At 30.7% G+C, this 22,615-nt stretch overlaps 1 protein-coding gene across 1 annotated transcript in view; it reads left to right on the top strand.

Annotated features, from left to right (window-relative positions):
- LOC111689609 (elongation factor-like GTPase 1) overlaps positions 1 to 22,614 on the top strand; it is a 191,983-nt gene extending 169,369 nt beyond the window's left edge. Inside the window, exon 6 of the mRNA XM_046952767.1 lies at positions 22,316 to 22,614. Coding sequence (XP_046808723.1) covers positions 22,316 to 22,504 — 189 coding nt within the window. The 3' untranslated portion in view covers positions 22,505 to 22,614. The remainder of the gene's footprint in view (positions 1 to 22,315) is intronic.
- The last annotated feature ends 1 nt before the right edge of the window (position 22,615 follows it).

The raw sequence follows: 22,615 nt of genomic DNA, 5'->3' as shown, positions 1-22,615 counted from the left end.
TTTTTTGTTTCTCTTTTTTTTAAGACAAATATTTGTATAGTTTTCAAAAACAAAAACTATTAAACTAAAGATATTTGGATAAATTCAAGTAAAATTTTATAACGACATGTTGCTAATCAATTGGAAAATTGTTGCATAAAATTGCTATACTAATCACATGTTTGAAAATCTGAACGTCTGTATTTGCAACCTTTCACCATATGTTGCAAACAGTCATTAAGTTTATTTAAGTCAATTAAACAAAACTCGAACGATTAATCAAGATAACTCTCTCTAAAGATTTAAATTCAAAATAAATGTGCTTCTGGTCCAAACTATGGATTTCAATTGAAAATCTATCTATGTATCTATCTATCTACCCATCTATCTATCTATCTATCTATCTATCTATCTATCTATCTATCTATCTATTTATCTATCTATCTATCTATCTATCTATCTATCTATCTATCTATCTATCTATCTATCTATCTATCTATCTATCTATCTATCTATCTATCTATCTATCTATCTATCTATCTATCTGTCAATCTATCTATCTATCTATCTATCTATCTATCTATCTATCTATCTATCTATCTATCTGTCAATCTATCTATCTATCTATCTATCTATCTATCTATCTATCTATCTATCTGTCAATCTATCTATCTATCTATCTATCTATCTATCTATCTATCTATCTATCAATGCTCTCTCTCTCATTACTCTCACTCCTTTAATTCTCATACCTATTGCTAAACAACGAATACTAACTCCTCTACAACATATTTGATGTTTTACGGCTGTCGCGGAATATTGTGTCTTTAAGGTTGCTATTGGTGATGTTATAGTTGCTGTTGTATTTTAAATCAATAAATTGCCAGTGAATGTTTTTCTCCCCAATTCTTGTTGGTTTTTGCATAAATTCAAAAATAAAAGGAAAAAACTTAGAGGAAGTCTTACAAAAACAAACCAAAGTTAGCAACAGTTGTGGTGTTGTCCAGATTTTTCTGTTCTTTTTTGTTTCCTGCAGTCGATTTAATTCTATTGGGTCTTTTTGTTATACAAGGAGACAAGTTTAAATTAAATGAAAACAGTATTGTTGCATGTTGTTGCTAAATGATTGCAAAAAAGAAAAAAAAAACAGTTGCTAAAATTCTTCCTTCTTTTCTCTGTTTTTTTTATGAAGACAACTTTATGGATTTTTTTATATAAAAAAGGTCGTTGATGAAAGTTTTTGTTGTTTTTTGGAATAAATGACCTTGTGAATATGGTTTGTATGTTTGTTTTGATGATTTCCTGTTGAATTTTTAAAATTGTTTATTATTGTTACTAAATCTTATTGGGGACTTTATGTTGTTATATTTTGTTTGTTTTTGTTGAATATTTTTTTGTAGTTTTCAAATGAATTTGTTTTCAATTTTCATTGTATTGGCAACTATCAATCATGTTGTTAGTTTTGGTGTTTTTTTTTCGTTGTCTGTTTGTCTGATGTGTAGTCTCTTGTTTTAATGAGAAAACTTCCGGCCATTATCTTCTGTTGTTTTTTAAAGTTTTTCAAGTTTTTTTAGAAATGTTTTACAGCTTTAGGAACCAACCTTTCTTGTGTAAACTAAAAAACTAGCGAGATAAAATAGATAATAGATAATAGGTAGATAATAGGTAGATAGATAGATAGATAGATAGATAGATAGATAGATAGATAGATAGATAGATAGATAGATAGATAGATAGATAGATAGATAGATAGATAGATAGATAGATAGATAGATAGATAGATAGATAGATAGATAGATAGATAGATAGATAGATAGATAGATAGATAGATAGATAGATAGATAGATAGATAGATAGATAGATAGATAGATAGATAGATAGATAGATAGATAGATAGATAGATATATAGATAGATGTATATAGATAGATAGAAACCCCATTTTCATTGAAAACATTTTACAACACAACGTCTGCTAGTTTGCCCACCTCTGTTCGTTGAATACTTTTGATAATTGTCATTAAACAGAATTTTCGAATTACGTGTAGAGATTAGAAAATGCTTTATTTTTTATTTATTTCTATTTGGAAAAACTAGTTTAATGATACTATTTAATTAAAATGCTACTTAATTAAATATTACCGGTAGATTATGTTGTACATATTTGGTAATAGATACAATGAAAACTAATCAGTTTTTACTATTATAAAAGTATCATGCAACTGAATAAGGAAAATTTGAAAAAAAATCCAAGTAATTAATCTTAAAAGTAAGTAAAATAAGATTTTTAAAAACTTTTGACGTTTTTAGAACATTCGATTAATTTACCATATAGCAAGCAGTATATGTATGTATAAAATTACAAAAAAATCTTCTCGGTATAAATTTCATTCATTAAAGTATTTTTTTGTAAATTAGTTTATCGAAGAAAAATATCATTATAATGGTTAAACCACAATTAATTTTATTTGTGATATTTATATGATTTATTGATGTCAGTTAATTTAAAACAAAATCACTTTTAAATTCATGTGTTGTTGTAATACAATGTTTTTTATTTTAATTTAATTTAAAATTAAATGTAAATCAGACAAAAAGTGACATAAAAACAAAATGACAATCAAAAAAAAAAAAATAAATAAATAAAAACACTTACAGCCCACAGAATTTATTTACTCAAACTCAAGTTTTTATTTGATTGTTGTTGTTTTTGTTGCTGTCATTTGCAAGTAAAATTATAACACCCCACCACCTGTCCTACACTCTTTTTTTTGGTTCGAAATGAATTTTCAAGAAAAAAAAACAACAAACTTGCTGCGCATCGGCTCAAACGCACACAACCCACTATATTATTGACTTAAATGAAAACTTATTAAGGGTATTCACAGTTTGCATAACTTATTAGTAAAATAACAAAACTAGAGTAACGACAAAATTGTAAAAATATTTAACTTGAAAACATGTAAATTGCAAACAGTTGAAAACCAATTATTAAGAAATATTAAATTGTTGCAAAAACCTATGATTATCCTTAATTACATATGTAAATGTAACGACAACAATAACAACAACTACAACTATTGCAGACTTGAATGACTATGCCTACAGCATAATTAACTTAACAAAACCACATTTTAATAAACATTTACCAAGAAGAGTCACAAACAAACATACATATAAAGAAAAAGAAAAAAGAAGCACAAGCCAAGTATAAAAATAAAATATAAAAAAAAAAACTAAATGTCACACTATCACTTTGACAGCTAAATAATACTTTTGACAATTAAAACAGTTATATGCTCAGTTAAACACAAGAACAACAGCAACAACAATATGTTTTTACACTCAAAATTATAAAGAAATGTAAGACGAATAAAAGAAAACAGTAAGTATTTTCCTTATAGCAATAACAACAATAATTGATGATGTTGTTGTTGCTGTTGAAGATAATGATGAGGTGTTTTTCGAAAAATCAACCATGTGTAGGTGGAGTTGTCACGTGTTTTATAAACATTGAACAGATTTGTGTATGAACGAACGTATTTATTTTATAAAATTGCAAAGGCAGTTTGTCTACAATGGGTCGTGAAAATGCAAGATCTTTTAAAAGTCTAGTAAGTAGAGTTAAACTGTTTAAGACATTCATCTGGATCTGATTGTCAAACATTGTATTGTTTTATCCCCTGTGTCTTCACAAAAAGAAACGTTTCATTAAACTTAAAATCCGAGGTTTCTAGTCCTACTCTCATTGGGGTCACCTTAAAGGGTTTGGTCATATGGGATTCCTTCTCCAATGCTTTTAAATCATTGCCCTCGTTGCATTAAAGGTTTTGTCTTTCTCTGGTTAACTTCCTCAAGCTTTTAGAAAGTATGTTCAGTTATTCGTTGCTGATTATCCCTGAGTGTTTTCGTACTCAGAAAAAGCAGACCTAACCAATGGACGAGTATTCGGTTATGGCTATCATAAGTCTTATATGATCTTCTACATCTCTCAATTTGCCTTCTGGATATTAGCGATATATTCAATCTACTCAATTTACACATTCCGTTATAGTCCCCCGGGGGTCATGTTACCTCAAGGACAGACAAGATGGGGTCTGCCGTTATTGCAATCCCGGGAAAAAGAGGTGCATCCAGTATATCTAGTCTAGAGGGACTATAACCTAATAGTGTCACTTCACACCTCGGACATTCCTTGGGATTATTTGACATACTAAGTTTGAACCAGACCCCAATCTTTTGGCCAGTTGCCCGCAAGACTATGACCTGGCTGGTCAGTTGGTTGAGTGTGTTCTCTGTGATTAAGAACAATGTCTTTGGTTTATTTGATAGATTCGTTCTTTTTTGGTCTAACGGTTACGTCTCGAGGTGTTATTGCCAATTCAACAGAGACCATTTAATCTGTTTGGGTATAAACGGTAGTGATGTTTTTGCATCTCGAAAGTTAAGCAACAGGACAGCAATGGTCAGAGATTAGAAAGCTCTAGTACTAAAACAAAGTGCACGTATAGTGAAACGAAAATTCATCACAGAATTTCACCCAGTGGTTCAAAAGCCAACACGACAGTTGTCACGTATAGCACTTCGACATTCATTTATTCCGTTATGGTATGGACTAGATAGGTAGTGTTTTAATTAGGTAGATGGTTAAGCTTCCTGGTTTTCAATGTAGAAGTCAAGAGCCATTTTATTTCCCTGTTTAGAGTCATCAGCGTACCTACACATTCATGCAGGTGTTTGTCTTTATAATGTCCAATACAAACAATCGACTTTTTATCGAAAAAAGTCGATAACTCGACTATTGTCTATGAAAAAGTCGATAACTCGACTATTGTCTATGAAAAAAGTCGAAGTCGACTATTTTGTTCCAAAAACTCGAAATGTCGACTATCGTCAAAAAAAGTAGAAAAGTTGGAAAAAGTCGATAAAGGTCGGAAAAGGTTGGAAAAAGTCAAAAGAAGTCGAAACGTCGTAAAAAGTCGGAAAAATTCGAAATGTAGAAATAAGTCGAAAATAGTCGATAACTCGACTATCGTCTATAAAAAAAAGTCGAAGTCGACCATTTTGATCCAAAAAAGTCGAAAAGTCGACTATCGTCGAAAAAAGTTGAAAAGCGGAAAAGATTGGAAAAAGTCGAAACGTCGTAAAAAGTCGGAAAAATTCGAAAAGTAGAAATAAGACTGAAAAAGTCGAAAATAGTCGAAAAAAATCAAAAATAGCCGAAAAAGTCAAAAGTAGTCGAAAATAGTTGAAAAGTCGTAAAAAGTCAAAATTACTCGAAAATAGTTGAAAAGTCGTAAAAAGTTAAAAAGTCGGGAAAAGTCGAAAAAACTCGAAAAATGTTTTGGATACGCTTAGCAAAATATTTGCTTAAAAATTCACTAGAAAATCACAAAAAATAACGGAGTAAAGTACTTAAAATTCTACTAGAAAAAGTTCCAAAGAACAATATTGTTTGGTTGGAAATAAGTTGTTTTGTAGAGTTATTTTTAGAATATTTATAAAAAAAAGAAAAGGTCGACACAGACTGGGGATGAACTGAGTACTTTCCGTCTAAAATTTCTTTCCTTCGGAGGAAATATGAAAAAAATTAATGAAAACGTAAAAAAAATGATTTATTCTTTGATCCAGTTCCCAAATATTGACCACAGCCCAAAAAAATTGAGAAAAAAGTCAAAAACTCTGAAATAGTAGAAAAATTCAAAAAAATAGTTGTAAAGTCGGAAAAACTTGAAAAAAGTTGAAAAAAATCGAAAATTCAAAAAAGGGCGGAAAAAGTCGAAAATTCGAAAAAAGTCGACTATGTATAAAATTCTAAAAGTCTGAAAGTAAAAATACAAAAGTCCAAAAGTCGACTTTTCGTTTCAACTATAGAACCCTATCCAACACCATTAGATTTTGTTGGTCCCATACTCTACGTGGTATTTCTATATTACGTCCACATATTTAACCATTTCGGTCACTGATATCGTCCTGCCCAAGAATTTCGTTCCTCTTTTGAAACGAGGAATTTCCTTTTAAATCAAATTGACATTGAGTTCTCCTGGTTATTTTAAAGATTTTCTTTTTTATAGAAAATTTTCGCTGAATTCGAAAAAATCCTATTGTGCATCACTATGTAATTATAACTTTATGTAGTTTTGGTTTTCATACTTGGTCAGATAGTGCACGATGAATAGATGCAACTTATTTAATAGTGTAACCAACTGCATCAACAAAAATAATATAAAATTGAAGAGGAGTTGACACATGTTGTAGCAGTTTCTGTTGCATATACATAATTGTTGAAGTACGTTAACATCTACCAAAAAAAAAAAAACATATTGTATATCTTTGTACACGGCTGGACGGACAGTTAAAGTAACAAAATTTTGTTTAAAAATTAAAAACACACAATGAACAAACAAAAAACGCAATCTGATTTACTTGCAAATCTGTTCAATTTCATTTTTGAGTTTTTTGTTCTTTTTTTAGATTTTTTTCTTTTTTTTGGTTTAACCACTTGTCTGAAATTTGTAATCTATACTTTTTTCTAACCTGTGCCTGCTGCTTGAACTCATCTTCCTTTTTATCTCCCTGTCTCCCTCTCTCTCTCTCTGTCTCTCTTTTTTAAGTGCCAAATGGTCAACAAGTGTTCTGGTTGATCATATGTTTGTACTTGTTGTTGTTCCACTGCCTATCAGCCAGCCGTCATGGTGTATCCTTTAGGGATTTATATGTATATGTATGAATCGTCTATGTTTAGTACGTGTATCTTTTGTATGTTAAATGTTCATTGTGTTTTGAGTTTTCCTTTTTTCAGACTCTAAGTAACCTTAGACATGAAATCTGGACAGAGTGAATTTCTTGTTTTTAATTATAATTTTTTAAAAACTTCTCATATTTCATTATGATAAATTATTACTACCGATTTAATAGGGTGACCAGGTAGATGATTAATTAAAGATTAGAATTTTTTTACTTTAAATAAAATTCTTAAATATCTTAACATTAATTACCATCAATATATATCCTTTAATAACAAATATTTCCAAATTTCTTTGGTCTCCTTCTTTCGCGGCCACTCTAATATTATACACGATTTTTTTTGTTTTGCACAATCTTTGCCACCTGCACTTATAAGCCCTACAATAATTTGAAATGCAAACCACAGATGGACACAACAAAGAAGCAAAAAAAAACAAGATCCAACCGAAAAAAAGAAATAAGTCGAATCAGTAAAACTGGTAGAACTAACAGTAGCAACAGCCTACAGCATTTGTATATAAAAGCTACAGTAGGCATAAAAAGCATTAAAACTAAAATACAGATGATGACAATGATCCTCTTAACCAAAATGACCAACCAACCAACAGCAAAAAAAAAACTAAGAAAAATGCTATTGAAAGTTTCCAAAAAAGAAAAAAATAATGCAAAACACATTTAAACCATTTTAACTCAAGTTGTTTAATTTTATTGTTTTTGTTTTTGTGGTTGTTGTTTTTCAATTTATTTCTTCTACATGGTTTAAAGATTTTCGACTACCGTATTGCGCTCATATTATATAGTCATACCTGGCTACAATATGAGGTAGATGAAGCAGACAGGAAAATAAATATTCAATATTGGTTGGAGAAAAATCAGTTCGATCAGTTCATTATTTATAGATCTTTAGTAAATTTATAAAAAAATTTCGTAATCCTTATAAATTTTAGAAAATGATTTTACGTTTATATAGAATGTCATCGTGTTATTATCTAGCAATAATAAAGCGAAGTCCTTCCAAAAGAATAACATTTATCACCACTTCAAAAGTAGCGATTAGTAAATTTTTTACCTTCTGTGCAAGTGATGTTTAATGACTTCCAAAGAAGCGAAAATAATTACATTTTTTAATTCTGAAGAAGGCTTCCGTTTTAAATGTATATATTACCTTTATTAATGCTATTATTAATAATGACAATTTTATTGTATTCCATAATAATACAATTTCACTTCCGAATAACTTTCAAAAAAAAATAGCATAAAAATTACTTCTTAAGAATGACTTCAGAAGTAGTAATTTGAAATCAAATCAAAAGGACATCCATCCTATGACAAGCCTTTTTTATTATCTCCATGAATTAAATTCTACTTCTTTTTCGGTTCTTTGGAAGTTCTTTTATTGGTGGGTTGTGTTTTAAAGTGAATTTTGTCCTTCCAGTCCAGAGGGCGAGGGGTAAAGAATTTGTTTTCAAAAGGATTTTCTTTACAAAATTCCAATCATCGAGAATCATTAAAACTTCTATGAAACGAAGTTTTAGCGATGTTGAAGAACAGTTAACATAATTATGAGTCCAAAAGGACTCTTTAGTGGTACGATTGTATAGTATAGGTGCTAACAAAATAATGAACCGATTTCAATAGAGTTCTTCCTTGGGTCGGACGAAAAGCATATTGCAAATTTCCTAAAATTATCTTGAAAAACAAGCTTAACAATGACACACAGACCGACAGACGGACGGACATAAATCGAATCAAAAAATGATTCTGAGCTGATTGGTATACTTTTAAGTGGGTGTATATATACTTTACATTTGGTGTTACAAACATCAGCACAATATCGATTAAAATTTCAATCGTACATTTTTTTTATAGAAAAACAATTTTAATCGAAAATGTTTTATTAATAAAGTTTTCTGTAGAAAATAATTTTTTATTGTTTTCTATAGTAACACTTATTTCGAAAATTTTCTATTGAAAGAACGTTTGGCTCAAATATTTCTATTAAAAGAAAAAAAATTTTAATTAAAAAAAGATTGTACGAAGAAAATGTACCCAAAAATTTTCTATAAAAAGAAAATTTGTTTAAAAATGTTCTATACAAAATTTTAATAAAAAATTTACTATAAAAAGAAATTTTAATAAAATATTTACTACAAAAAGAAATATTAATCGAATCTTTTCTTCAAAAAAAAATTTTCATTTTAAGATTTACTAAAAAAGAAATTTTAATCGTATATTTTCTATAGAAAGAAAATTCTGATAGAAAATTTTAATGAAAAATTGTTTAAAAGAAGTTTTAATGAAAAATTTTTATAGAAACTTTTAATAGAAAATGTAGACAGAAATTTTAATAGAAAATGTTCTAAAGAACAAATTTTTATCAAAAATATTCTATCAAATTATCTTTCTATAGAAAATCATTGAGCAACCTTTTTTGGTTAATAAAATAATGTTTTAAACAAATTTTTTTTATATAGAAAATTTTCGTATAATTTTTCTTTATACAATTTTTTTTAATAAATTATAAAAACAATTTCTTTTCATAGAAACTCCTCGAACCAAACGTTCTTCCAATATAAAATTTTTGGTCTAAGTATTTTTACTTAAAAACAAATAGTTTTTTAAATAAAACTTTCTATGCATAGAACAATTTTCTTTATAAAAAATTCTAAAATTTTTTTTAAATACATTTTTTTTTAAATTTAACTTTTTTTGAAAACTTTATGGAATTTTCTTTACAAAAGAAAATTTTTCTTTATAGACATTTGTTCAACAAATTTTCATTATAGACAATTTTGTGTAAAGTTTTATTAAAATTTATAAATAATTTGCGATCATTAAAAACAGAAATACATTTTCTAATTTGAGAAAAATTGTCATTCATAGAATCAAAAAGTAAGGTGGAATAGTTAGTTTAACTAACTAAAGATCAGTAAGGTATGATCACACTATTATAAAAGGATGACCTCTGAATACTGACAAAGGATGACCTGTTTGTGAAGAAACAGTAGTGACTTCGATTGCGCCGTGAGAAAAATCTAAAAATTAAATAACAAACCATCGATCATTGATGCCAATTGCATGCACAACATATTCCAAAACATAAAAAAATCTATTTAAAGAACATTTTTCATTAATTTTGTATTTATAGAATCAAAGAGTAATGTTCACTAAAAGCATGATCATAATGATCGTGGCATCATACTTTAATACTACTTTCTTGATCTAAATACTGAAAAATGTTGAGCTTGTCTTCTCTAAGATTGTATAATAACTACTAAGATATCGATTTGACCGTGAGAAGAATCTGAATATAAATTTCAAGTCTTCGATCAATGATCGTTTTTCTCAACAGCATTCACTTTAAATCATGTTAATCAAAGATAATTGGTATTTCATAAGTTCAAAATTGGACTTTTTTAAGAACTAATTCAGAAATTGCTTAGACGTAGAAGTAATTCTGTAAAAAACCTCTAAAATCGCAAACTAAAATGTTTTGTATGATCTGGACTGAACTATCAGCGTATCTTATCAATTTTGTAGAAAATATGGATTGATCCGGATTTGAGGGCCAATTAAGAGAATCACAATCATTTAAAGCTACTCCAGTGCAAATTTCGGACTACCGTGAAACATTATCCTTTACGAATAATCGAACAGGAACTAAATAAGATCTTGCTAGGAAAATACTTTATCTCTTACCCTATAGGAAATTGTACGTGTAAGTTAGGACCGCATGATCATGTTTAGTTGTATGTCTTTCTTTTTGTTTTTTTATTTATTTGAGCTTTTTTTTCTGTGGTGGTTGAGTAAAGTGAAGGTAAATAAGAAGCTGTTATGATTGCTATTATTGTTTTTGTTGTCATTATTTTCAGATGTTTATGTTGCAGGCAGTGTTGGCTGATGTTGTTGTAGTTGTGCTGGTGGTTGTGGTATGTTTTTTTCTTTTTGGGTTGTTGTTGGTATTGTTGTAGATGATTATGAGATTGTGTGGTAAGCGCGAGTTTTGTGTGGTTTTTTATTTAACATTAGCTTTAGTTCGGCGAACAAACGGGAACATTCATATCGTATCATACCTTAACTTTTTACTACGAATATGCCACCATATGTATGTATGTACCTTATCTACATACAAACAAACGAACGAACGAACGAATGAATAAACAAAACATACTTTTGCTACCAGTCTTTACAAAGTTGAATAGAAGTCATCGCTGCCGTCATCGTCATCAGCATTTTGTTTTGTATGCCATGCCTGCCATGTTTGCTACTGGTGTTACTTTGGCCTACCCAATATGAGTAGTAGTAGTAGTAGTAGTAAAAGAATCACCACTACCAGCACTAGCAAACTAAACAACTTACCATCATGTCAGCCAGCCAACAAACAACCAGCGAGTCATTCAGTCAGTCACTTTTTCATATTATTGTTAGTTATTTAGTTGTTGCAACATTGTTGTTGCTACTGCTACTGTTGAGTTGTAGTTTTTTTTTTTTGAAATTGTTTTTGGCTTTCAGTTTTTTGTGGATTAAGCATAACTAACATAAATCTGTTCTGCCGCACTGTGTTAAAAATATGTTTAAGTTAGGGCGAAAACAATAATATTCCTTAATTAGGTAGCGCAGGCTTTCTATTAAAAGTCAAAACTGCCAGGGACATTTCCTATATTTTAATTACTTTTGGACCTGTCCTAGTCCTTTGAGAAGTACTCTTTATACGCATGTACGGAGTAGTCGCCTTTGGGGGTACATTGCACCCACCGCTATTTCCAACCCATCAATATATAGGAATCTGCTTTCATAGGGACTCTGCGGTTTAAATATATTCAGTTATCGTTTAAATTCTCATAATAGTGAACCACATTTTTTTCACTTTTGCAAGACATTAATCACCCGAAAACAAGTCGAAAATTTAGCATTCTTTAGTATTTTTGTCCCAGTTCTGGAGCTTATTACAATTTAAGCATGTCCGGGTAAATACTTTTTTTACGATCTACAAAATTCCTTTTTACGATCTCCAGATATTGCTTTAATCTTTGACCAGCTTCATATACATCGATCTCCTTGTGGATTCTAACATAGGGTTGTCTAGCGATATTATTTGAAAGTTTGCGCAAAAAGCGATTCAATCTTGTTAGTACTCCGAGATGTTACGAGCAAAGTTTAGTTTCCTTCTTTTTTTAAACTTGAATTGAAACGCAATACTGACAACGATATCATCCTCATTGACGCCATCAACACAAGTAAAGTTAATAACTTCCTCAATAACCTAGTGAACATAGTGCGGACCGTTTACTTTAATGGTATTGGCCTCTTTAATCTGCAAATGATGTTGTTTTAGCGAATATCCTATATCTCAGGCAAATACTGGTACATTGTCAATATCCTCCGAGAATGCGCCATTATGGAGATATATTATATTACTTAAACATGAACGAATGACTCTTTAATTGCGTACCTATTTACCACTTCCATTTGCCCCAAATGAATTCCTTTCAAGAATTAAAAATATCATTGTCCTTTTCCTTTCATTTGTCCTTTAATTTATGCTCCCAGTCGTTGGTTTTAATGCTACTCTAACATATTCTTTCTCTCATATTTATCTGCCCGGAGTGTAATGCAGACATATTCACACATATTACTTTGAAGATCTTACGCTCTTTCATTTGGAATCAATTGGTCGGTTATGTTTATTACAGCAACTAATTGAGGTACAGTTACGACCAAAAACGAACTGCTATTTGGGCAATCATCTGTATAGAATTAAAAATCTGTCAATAGCTCACGTTGGCGAATCAATTCGTCAATTATATTTGATAATCTTTTTGCGCAACAATTTCCTTCAAGGACGATCTGTTTGTTTGTGTATTCGTTGGCTTTTCAATGTTCCGGATGGAAATTATATTAAGGTCCATGATCATTTCCAATGGTTGACAAGTCCAATCCTTTTGTAAATGTCAATTGTTATGCAATATAGTGCGATTTTAGATATTTTTCATTCGTCGATTATGTTGGTCGGCGAAGCTTTGAAATAATTTTCCATTCATACCGCATAAAGATCCAAATCAAGCACTATCCTTTTATGTAGTAACAAGATCACTGGATATCCCTTGTCTCATAATGTGAAACCAGTAGCTTGGTTTTCAATTGTCACTATAAACTGAGATCACATTATAACGACGATTGTGAAATTTCGTGTTAGTATTCTGATCTGGAATGTGGTAAAACTTGAGTGATCATACGGATGACAACTTTTTACTACAGTTTCTAAGCAGATAGACCCAGAGTTTGGAAGTCAGATCTGAAGTTTCCAACTTAATACTAGGATGAAGTTTGTCACAGCTTCAGTTTAAATTATTGTGATCATGTTTTAGTGCTCTTACCTTGAAACATTGATTCTCTTAAGGTAGTGGAACTTATGGATCTCGATTGCACCACTGTGCCTCATCATATTCTTATCATGGAGTCATAACGTTAGTTTGATGTTTATTCTTTTTTTTGTGGTTTTTCAGCTCTTAATGTTGTTGTATATGTTTCTTTATATTTATTTTATGTTGTTGCTCCTGTTATTGTTGTTTTTGTTTAATGCCATAAACGCGGTTATATGTTTATTAACGCGCGCGCGCTCGTTCCATGTGTACACGGTTGCAGTCCAAATACACTCAAGGTACTCTGTTTGTCTGGATAGCAAGTAGTGGACGTATGGTGGATAGATGTGGTTTAGAGATTGGTTTTGCATACAAACCAGGCCAGGTAAAAGAAAAAAACAGCAACAACTACAGCAAATAACAAATAAATCAGATAAAGTGCTTCCTTCATATGGATATAAAAGCAAATGCCATCATTTCCATATACATACATGCAAACATGTGGGAGTGTATGTATGTATGTTTACTATGCAAGCAGTTTCATTTAATTTATTTTTTTCTAAATAAACATTAAAATTTAAATAAATTGTTGTTTTTTTCGATGTTTACAACTGAAACCCACAAAACCACAAATATCACAAGAAAATAATGAATGCAATTCAAATATTTATTTAATATTATTATTCTTCATTATTATTATTTTCGTCTTAATTTTAATATATTTTTTTATGGTTTGTTAATAACACTCATTCACTCAGTCGTACACAAACAATGCAAAGCCCTCGGTATTTATCATAAATCCTCATTTTGTTGTTGTAAGTTTTATTTACAACCTGCATGTTGTTGTTAATTTACCCTCAAATTGTTGTTGTATTTGTTGGTATTTATGTATTCTTTTCATAATCTCACCTGTATTTGTTTTTTTTTCAGTTGTGTTGTCTTGTATATCTGTTATGTTGAATTTAAAGTGCAGCACAAAGTGGAAGTTGTGAGTAGAGTTGCCAGGTTTAATTATAAATAATGATCATAAAATAAGGAACTAGATCGACGCCCATTTGAAATTGTTAAGAGTTTAACCGTTTGTTTTTGATCTCGAATTTATTTAGAAATAATTATCATAAATTAAGAAACTAGATCGACGTCGATTCCAATTATGGAGTAATTGATTGTGGGTGGGTATTTGACCTCAATTCCTTGAATATCGTATAGGAGCTGAGGTATTCTTTGCATGCTTACTATGCATGATCCTTCTTCGGTTACCTTATTGCAACCAATACTATGTGGGATATTTTACCGTATCGTCCAGTGCCAATTTCCATATTTTATGGGGGTTTTATCTTGTCCAAATGAAGTATTTCATTTGGACAACGAAAACGACGCTACAAACCATGTGTATTCCTTCGTATACTAGTTCATACGAATTCGGGTTTTAAACTCGACGTCCAAACCATATGATGGCCTTATTTCACGGTGGTCTTTTTCATCCACTGGGTAGACTTGACAATGGTCTATCATCGCCCCTGAATTCTTCAATGAAGACTCATAGATTGGGCCGGTCCATGTACAAGCACTTTGGTGAAGTACTCAAGCTATCTAATCTCTTGCCATAGTAGCTCTATGCACTACTGAGATGGCTCTGTTGTTTTGACAACGGCACATAGAGACATTTTTGGTAGTCCGAAATACCCAACAATATGAACCGATAATGTGACAAAGGAAATAGAAATTTCAAAGTCAATAAATTTTAATAATTGCCATGACAAAACCGTCCCAAAACCGATCGGGTTCAGGTATCCAGCATATGCTGCTTTGTACACAGACCTGTTCGAAGATAGATATATCCAATCCATTACTTATAGGATATATCAGTATTTAAACCAACATTCTCTCCCCGCAAATTCGGGTTTATACCACAGCCACTACGTGGATCTTTCAACCAACTGACCAGCCAGGACATAGCCTGTGGGCAACTGGCCAACCGTAGTACCTGATTCGGTTCGACCTCTTATTTAATCTATGCAAGGCCTAAGCCAGTCAGTATACTGTAAAAATATACTTTTCTATCTTTTTCCTGATCTAACGCCCGATCAACGAAAATGTTAAACATCTTTCTCTTCCAAAAAATCAAATGGCAACTCTAAACATTTGTTTTTTTTTTTAATTTTTGTAAAAATGACATCGCTCCGCACTTGAGCGCGGTGCGATAATAATCTCAAGCGTATTTCGGTAGCTACTGCTGCGTAAATTTCACTTGAAATCACGACAACAACAACGTGCTTAAGTTTTTTAGGTTGTTTTCAATATATACATACCTATATATTTTTTTGTTGTTCATTCCCTAATCTGTTTATGTCACGTTTTGTATACTTTTTTCTTCTTCTTTCCATTCTGTTTTTTTTTTTCTTAATTTTTAAGGTGTATTTAAGTTTTTTTGTAGTTCGTTGTTTTTTTTAGAGGAATTGCATTGTTGTTTTTGTATTTGTTTAAAAAATTTACACTACATTGTGTGGTGCGGTGGTTTGTGGTAAGAGGATTCATTAGATAAACAGTGTTAATTATACGAGTTGCAGAAGGAGTTTAATGACTTATATCCTTTGGAAAATGGGTTTATATTGGAATAGGACTGGCAATTACGATACGATTTTTAAAATGTTTCGATTTTATCACATGTCGTAAACTCCATATATGGGAGATGCAACCAACATTTCTTTATCAATGCCGGTTAAAACAATATCAGAATCATATCCCTATAATTTTTATCAGATCTTTCGGCAAATCGATCCCTTAGAATTTTGAAACCTTATTAGATTTTACTTTAAACTACAGTCTATATTCCAAACTAAAGACTAGCTAACACTCCAGACTACAGACCAGCCTATTCTCCAGGTTATTGAATACAGACTACAAAAACGACTTTAGATCATAATATAGATTAGACTACTTAACGACTATAAATTAGACTATAGCCCAGACTATAAATTAGACCTTATATAGTCAGTGTATAGACTAGACTGACTATAGTTTAGTCTAAGGTCCAGACAAAAGACCAGGAAATAGATCAGACCATAATATGGATTATAGATCAGCCAGTAGTCTATCCTTATGACCATGCAATATGCAAGACTTTAGCTCAAATTATAGCCTAGACTTTAGTATTAACTATAGTCTAAACTATAGTGTCAACTATAGCCTAGTCTATAGAATAAACTATAGACTAGCCTAAAGACTACACAATAGAATAGACTATAGGCTAGACTTTAGATTATCTATAGACAAGAGTAAAGACTATAGACTAGAGTATAGACTATAGACCTGACGGTAGACTAGCTATAGACTAGACTAAAGACTGGACTACAGACTACACTATAGACTAGACTATATACTTAGCTCGTTTATAGAGCCTATAAAAAAACTAATGTTCAAACTATAAACTAGAATAAAGACTACAATATCTAGACAAGACTAAGCTATAGACAAGACTGTAGATTTGATTATAGACTGGACTATAAATTAGACTATAGACTAGACTATGGAATATAGACTAGACTTTAGTGTAGACTTTAGTCCAACTTATAGCCTATACTACAATCCAAACTTTATCCTAGACTATGGACCAGACTATATCTTATTCTATAGTCCAGACTATAAACAAGGTCCCAACTATAGTCTAGACTAGAGCCCAGACTGTAGTCCAGAATATACACTAGATCAGACTGCAGTAGAGAAAAAATGGCAGACAATAGGCTAGACTATAGACCAGACTATTGTCCAGACTTATTCTCTACTTAGTTCAATACTTAGCAAATTGCAATGGGATCTTTAGTTTGAAGTCGTCTCGAATATTATCTTCATATATCTCAGATATAATTATGGGTTAATTTTATAAGAAAGAATATGGAACCAACTTGTTTCAGTTCCAACGTAAAACCTTATTAATTAAATTTTTTACGATTTCAAAAATTTTAAGTTTTTTGTATAACAAAGCAAATTTGGTCTGAAATATATATGATAACACTAGATATTAATTTTCACGCTTTCAATTTTATTTTTGCTTTAAGTTTCAAATGTGGGACCCAGGCAGACTGTTATCTCACAAATAGGGAATTCTTTAATTCGTTTACAACTATGCATGAGATGCTTATAATTAACAAGAAAATATACTTTTTGGGTAAAACGAAAAGAAACGAGCAATGTTTGGTTAGCCTTTATTTTTCTTCTGTAGAGTTCCTACTTTTGCTAAGAAACCTTTTTTTCGCCAAAAGGTGTAAAACTGTAGTGCTCATTTGTACGCATCACCAAAAAATAAACGAAAAAAATGCAGGAAAGCAAACAACAACAGATTTTTAACTCGAAGATGTTTTTATGTTGTATATGCATGATGTGGTTGGTGTTGATGCGAATGCGAATTCATGCTCAGCCAATATTTGTTTGCAGGTATAATATTTAAACATGTATGTATGTATTTGGGTGTATACGAGTATGCACAGCACTCTTCCACTTCCACCATATATTCATATTCATTTTTTTCGTTCATGATGATGTGGTTCCTTTGGCATGGTTCTGGTATGTTCATTTGACAGTGATTGTTGTGTTTTATGCGCGTGTAAACAAGCTACAATGATAACGATCTTTAAGATTTTTTTCGCTCTGCTCTGTTGTTGTTCATTTATTTTCTGTTTGTGTATATATGTGTTCCGAATACAGACAAATGCAGCCAGTTATACTGGGAGCACAGTGTGTGTGAAAAGGACTTTAGTAGAAGTGTATAGAATTTCGGATGGTTATGTTAATTTAAAAATAATGTTTTCTACAAACACACACATACAACAACGAACTTTGGCGAAAAAAAAAACAAAAAAATCAGCTAAACCAAAGAAAAAAAGAGAAAATTTTGAAACTGGCAGCTGTTGTTAAGATGATGAAGAAGGATTCACTAGAAATTGCGCAGTAAATAAAACTTCATAATAAAAAGTTCGAAGAAGAAATTCGTTAAAGATATTCGTACATTACGAGATACAGATATAATAACTACATACATATGTACATACTTTTATACATACTTGTTTAAAAAGTATATTTTTTTGTTATTTACACACATTTGTTTATTTCTTATACAGTCAATTTTATTTTGTGTTCGCATTTTTTTTGTTGTTTTTGTTCTTTTTGTCTGATAAATGGCAGACATACTGGTGTCTTTCTATGCCCTATATTCGATGAAGGTACAAGTTAATAGCGATATGTTACAGACATATTAAGATTAATTTTTGGTTACCAAAAATCGATCATCATTCTACGTCCAGAATGGTTTTATGGACCATAGAATTATACTATATAGATAAGGTAATATACTAAACCAGGGGCGGATCCACGTGGGAAAAAGGAAAATTATCCGTGGAACTATAGATTAGACTAAAGACGAGACTATAAACCAGACTAGACTATATATTAGACTATAGGCTAGACTATACACCAGATTATATACTAGACTATATAGTAGACTATAGAATACATTATAATCCTAGACTATCGACTAGACTATAGACTAGCCTACAGACTAGACTATAGACTATACTATTGACTAGACTAAAGGGAAGACTATAGGTAGACTATAGACTAGGCTAGACTATAGACTAGACCATAGACTAGACTATAGACTAGACTATAGACTAGAATATATATTAGGCTATGGACTAGACTATATATTAGGCTATAGACTTGACTATAGATTAGACTATAGACTAGACTACAATAAAGACTAGAATATAGACTTGACTATAGACTAGAATATAGACTAGACTATAGACTAAACTATGGACTTAACTTTAGACTGGACTATAGACTAGACTATGGACTTGACTTAAGACTAGACTATAGACTAGACTATAGACTAGACTATAGACTAGACTATAGACTAGACTATAGACTAGAATATAGACTAGACTATAGACTAAACTATGGACTTAACTTTAGACTAGACTATAGACTAGACTATAGACTGGACTATAGACTAGACTATAGACTAGACTATAGACTAGACTATAGACTAGACTATAGACTAGACTATAAACTATACTATTGACTAGACTAAAGGGTAGACTATAGACTATACTATTGACTAGACTAAAGGGTAGACTATAGGTAGACTATAGACTAGACTATAGGCTAGAATATATATTAGGCTATAGACTAGACTATATATTAGGCTATAGACTTGACTATAGATTAGACTATAGACTAGACTACAATAAAGACTAGAATAAAGACTTGACTATAGACTAGACTTTAGACTAAACTATGGACTTAATTTTAGACTAGACTATAGACTAGACTATGGACTTGACTTTAGACTAGACTATAGACTAGACTATAGACTAGACTATAGAGTAGACTATAGACTAGACTATAGACTAGACTATAGAGTAGACTATAGACTAGACTATAGAGTAGACTAGACTATAGACTAGACTATAGACTAGACTATAGACTAGACTATAGACTAGACTATAGACTAGACTATAGACTAGACTATAGACTAGACTATAGACTAGACTATAGACTAGACTATAGACTAGACTATAGACTAGACTATAGACTAGACTATAGACTAGACTATAGACTAGACTATAGACTAGACTATAGACTAGACTATAGACTAGACTATAGACTAGACTATAGACTAGACTATAGACTAGACTATAGACTAGACTATAGACTAGACTATAGACTAGACTATAGACTAGACTATAGACTAGACTATAGACTAGACTATAGACTAGACTATAGACTAGACTATAGACTAGACTATAGACTAGACTATAGACTAGACTATAGACTAGACTATAGACTAGACTATAGACTAGACTATAGACTAGACTATAGACTAGACTATAGACTAGACTATAGACTAGACTATAGACTAGACTATAGACTAGACTATAGACTATAGACTATAGACTAGACTATAGACTAGACTATAGACTAGACTATAGACTAGACTATAGACTAGACTATAGACTAGACTATAGACTAGACTATAGACTAGACTATAGACTAGACTATAGACTAGACTATAGACTAGACTATAGACTAGACTATAGACTAGACTATAGACTAGACTATAGACTAGACTATAGACTAGACTATAGACTAGACTATAGACTAGACTATAGACTAGACTATAGACTAGACTATAGACTAGACTATAGACTAGACTATAGACTAGACTATAGACTAGACTATAGACTAGACTATAGACTAGACTATAGACTAGACTATAGACTAGACTATAGACTAGACTATAGACTAGACTATAGACTAGACTATAGACTAGACTATAGACTAGACTATAGACAAGACTATAGACTAGACTACAGACTAGATTATAGACTAGACTATAGACTAGACTATAGACAAGACTATAGACTAGACTATAGACTAGATTATAGACTAGACTATAGACTAGACTATATACTAGACTATAGAATAGACTATAGAATAGACTATAGACTAAACTATAGACTAGACTATATATTAGACTATAGACTTGACTATGGACTAGACTACGCTATAGACTAGACTATATATAAGACTGTAGACTAGACTATATATTAGACTATAGAGTAGACTATAGTCTACAATATAGACTACAGAGAGTAGACTATAGACTACACTATAGACTACATTGTAAACCAGAATATCGACTAGACTATAGATTAGACAAAAGACTTGACTACAAACTAAACGAAACAAATGTTCAGACTATAAACTACAAGGTAATCTAGATTATAGACTTCACATTCCATGCAATAGACTATAGCCCAGACTATAGACTATAATCCGGGTTTTAGACGACAAACTAGAATACCCAGCATACAGACTTAACTAAATACTAGACTATAAACCAGACCAGTCTACAATATAGACTATACTATATACATCTGTATAGCTATACATAATTTTAGTTTTAAGAGAAAAATGCACTGCTTCCAGAATTTTACATCCCACTGTACCAAAATACTCAATTTATGTTTGACATCTCATGCTGATAAAATTTTAGCAATGTGTACATTTTCGTACAATGTTTAAAAATAACACAATAAAAATAAAAGATACTTCATGTCAATTCAAGTACATACTTATATTCAAACTCACCGTGTAGCAAATAAAATATTTCATAAATTCATTAAATTTTTCAAGCGCATTTTATAATATTGTCTTTAAAAATATACAATACAAAAGAAAAGTGACACAAACCATTGAAGAAAATGACATTGTAAAATGGAAATAGAAGAATAGTAAAAGACAACCCACTGCTTTTGGACTGCGTGTTTTATCACGCAAAAATACTCAAGTGTACACATCCTGTGAAATCTATGCAACAAAACAAAGCGAGAAAGCAGGTCCTTCATTTAAAATGCATTTGTTGGTCTTTTGGAAAAAATGCACAGAAAAAGTAAAATCTTGAAAATTTAATGAATAACAAATGAAATGAGAAAAAAACACCTTCCATTTTAACAATGAATAAAAGAACAATTCCTAACAATTTACAAAAAAAAAATAAAATATAGAAAATAAATGGAATGCAAGAAGCATATTGCTTACTAATAAACGCCATTCGTTTGTGAAAGAAACATGCTGGCAATATAATATCGAAATCCTATTGAAAACAACAACAATACTGATGATATTTTAGAAAAACAACAAAAATTTAAAATCACGTACTCTTTACATCCCATGATGATGATTGTTAGACAATAGAAGGTACTTGAGAAAAACACTTGAAATGTTGCCAAATCCACTGTAAGCAGGCGCAAAAGATAAATACCGCAAACTGTGATTTCATCTTTTTAAAATAAATCTTTTTAACAAATAAAAGGATATTTTCTTTCTTTCATTTTAAGTGTTTTTCCATTGAAAATTTTATTAAATATTTTCACACTATTTCATTAATAGTTATTGCTTTAAAAACAACAAATCTTAAAGGATTTGTTTTTTCAATTTCACTCACACTCGAGTGTGCACTCTTAAACGTTTCGTTATACTCACATGCTGTTTGAATGTTTGAAAGAAATTACAAAAAAATATATATATTCTGTCATATTTCCTTGAAGGCGTCATGTCCTTAAAATTCTTTACTTAAATCCTTATTTTGACATTTATCTTTTATTGTTAACTGTAAAATGATTATACTAATCTATTTATTTATTTTTCTTTTTTCTTCTACTTTAAGGTTATTGATATTGATCCATTTTGGGTTCCTACAACGGAAGAGGAATTTATGCATTTTGGTGAAAAAGCCGATTCGGCAAATCGTGCCAAACTCTATATGGATAGCGTTAGACGCCGCAAAGGTCTGTATGTTGACGAAAAGGTGGTCGAACATGCTGAGAAGCAACGTACTTTAAGTAAAAAGAAATAGAAAGATCCAATGCCTGTCTGAAGTCATGAAGATGACGAAATAAAGTGTTACTTTAAAAATTTGTATAATATTATTGTACAAAACAAAAATAATAATAAAGAAATTTTATTA

Source organism: Lucilia cuprina, chromosome 5 (assembly GCF_022045245.1).
Source record: "Lucilia cuprina isolate Lc7/37 chromosome 5, ASM2204524v1, whole genome shotgun sequence".
NCBI lineage: Eukaryota > Metazoa > Arthropoda > Insecta > Diptera > Calliphoridae > Lucilia > Lucilia cuprina.
Note: the sequence above shows the minus strand (reverse complement) of the source record. Positions and strands in the feature narration are given on the sequence as shown.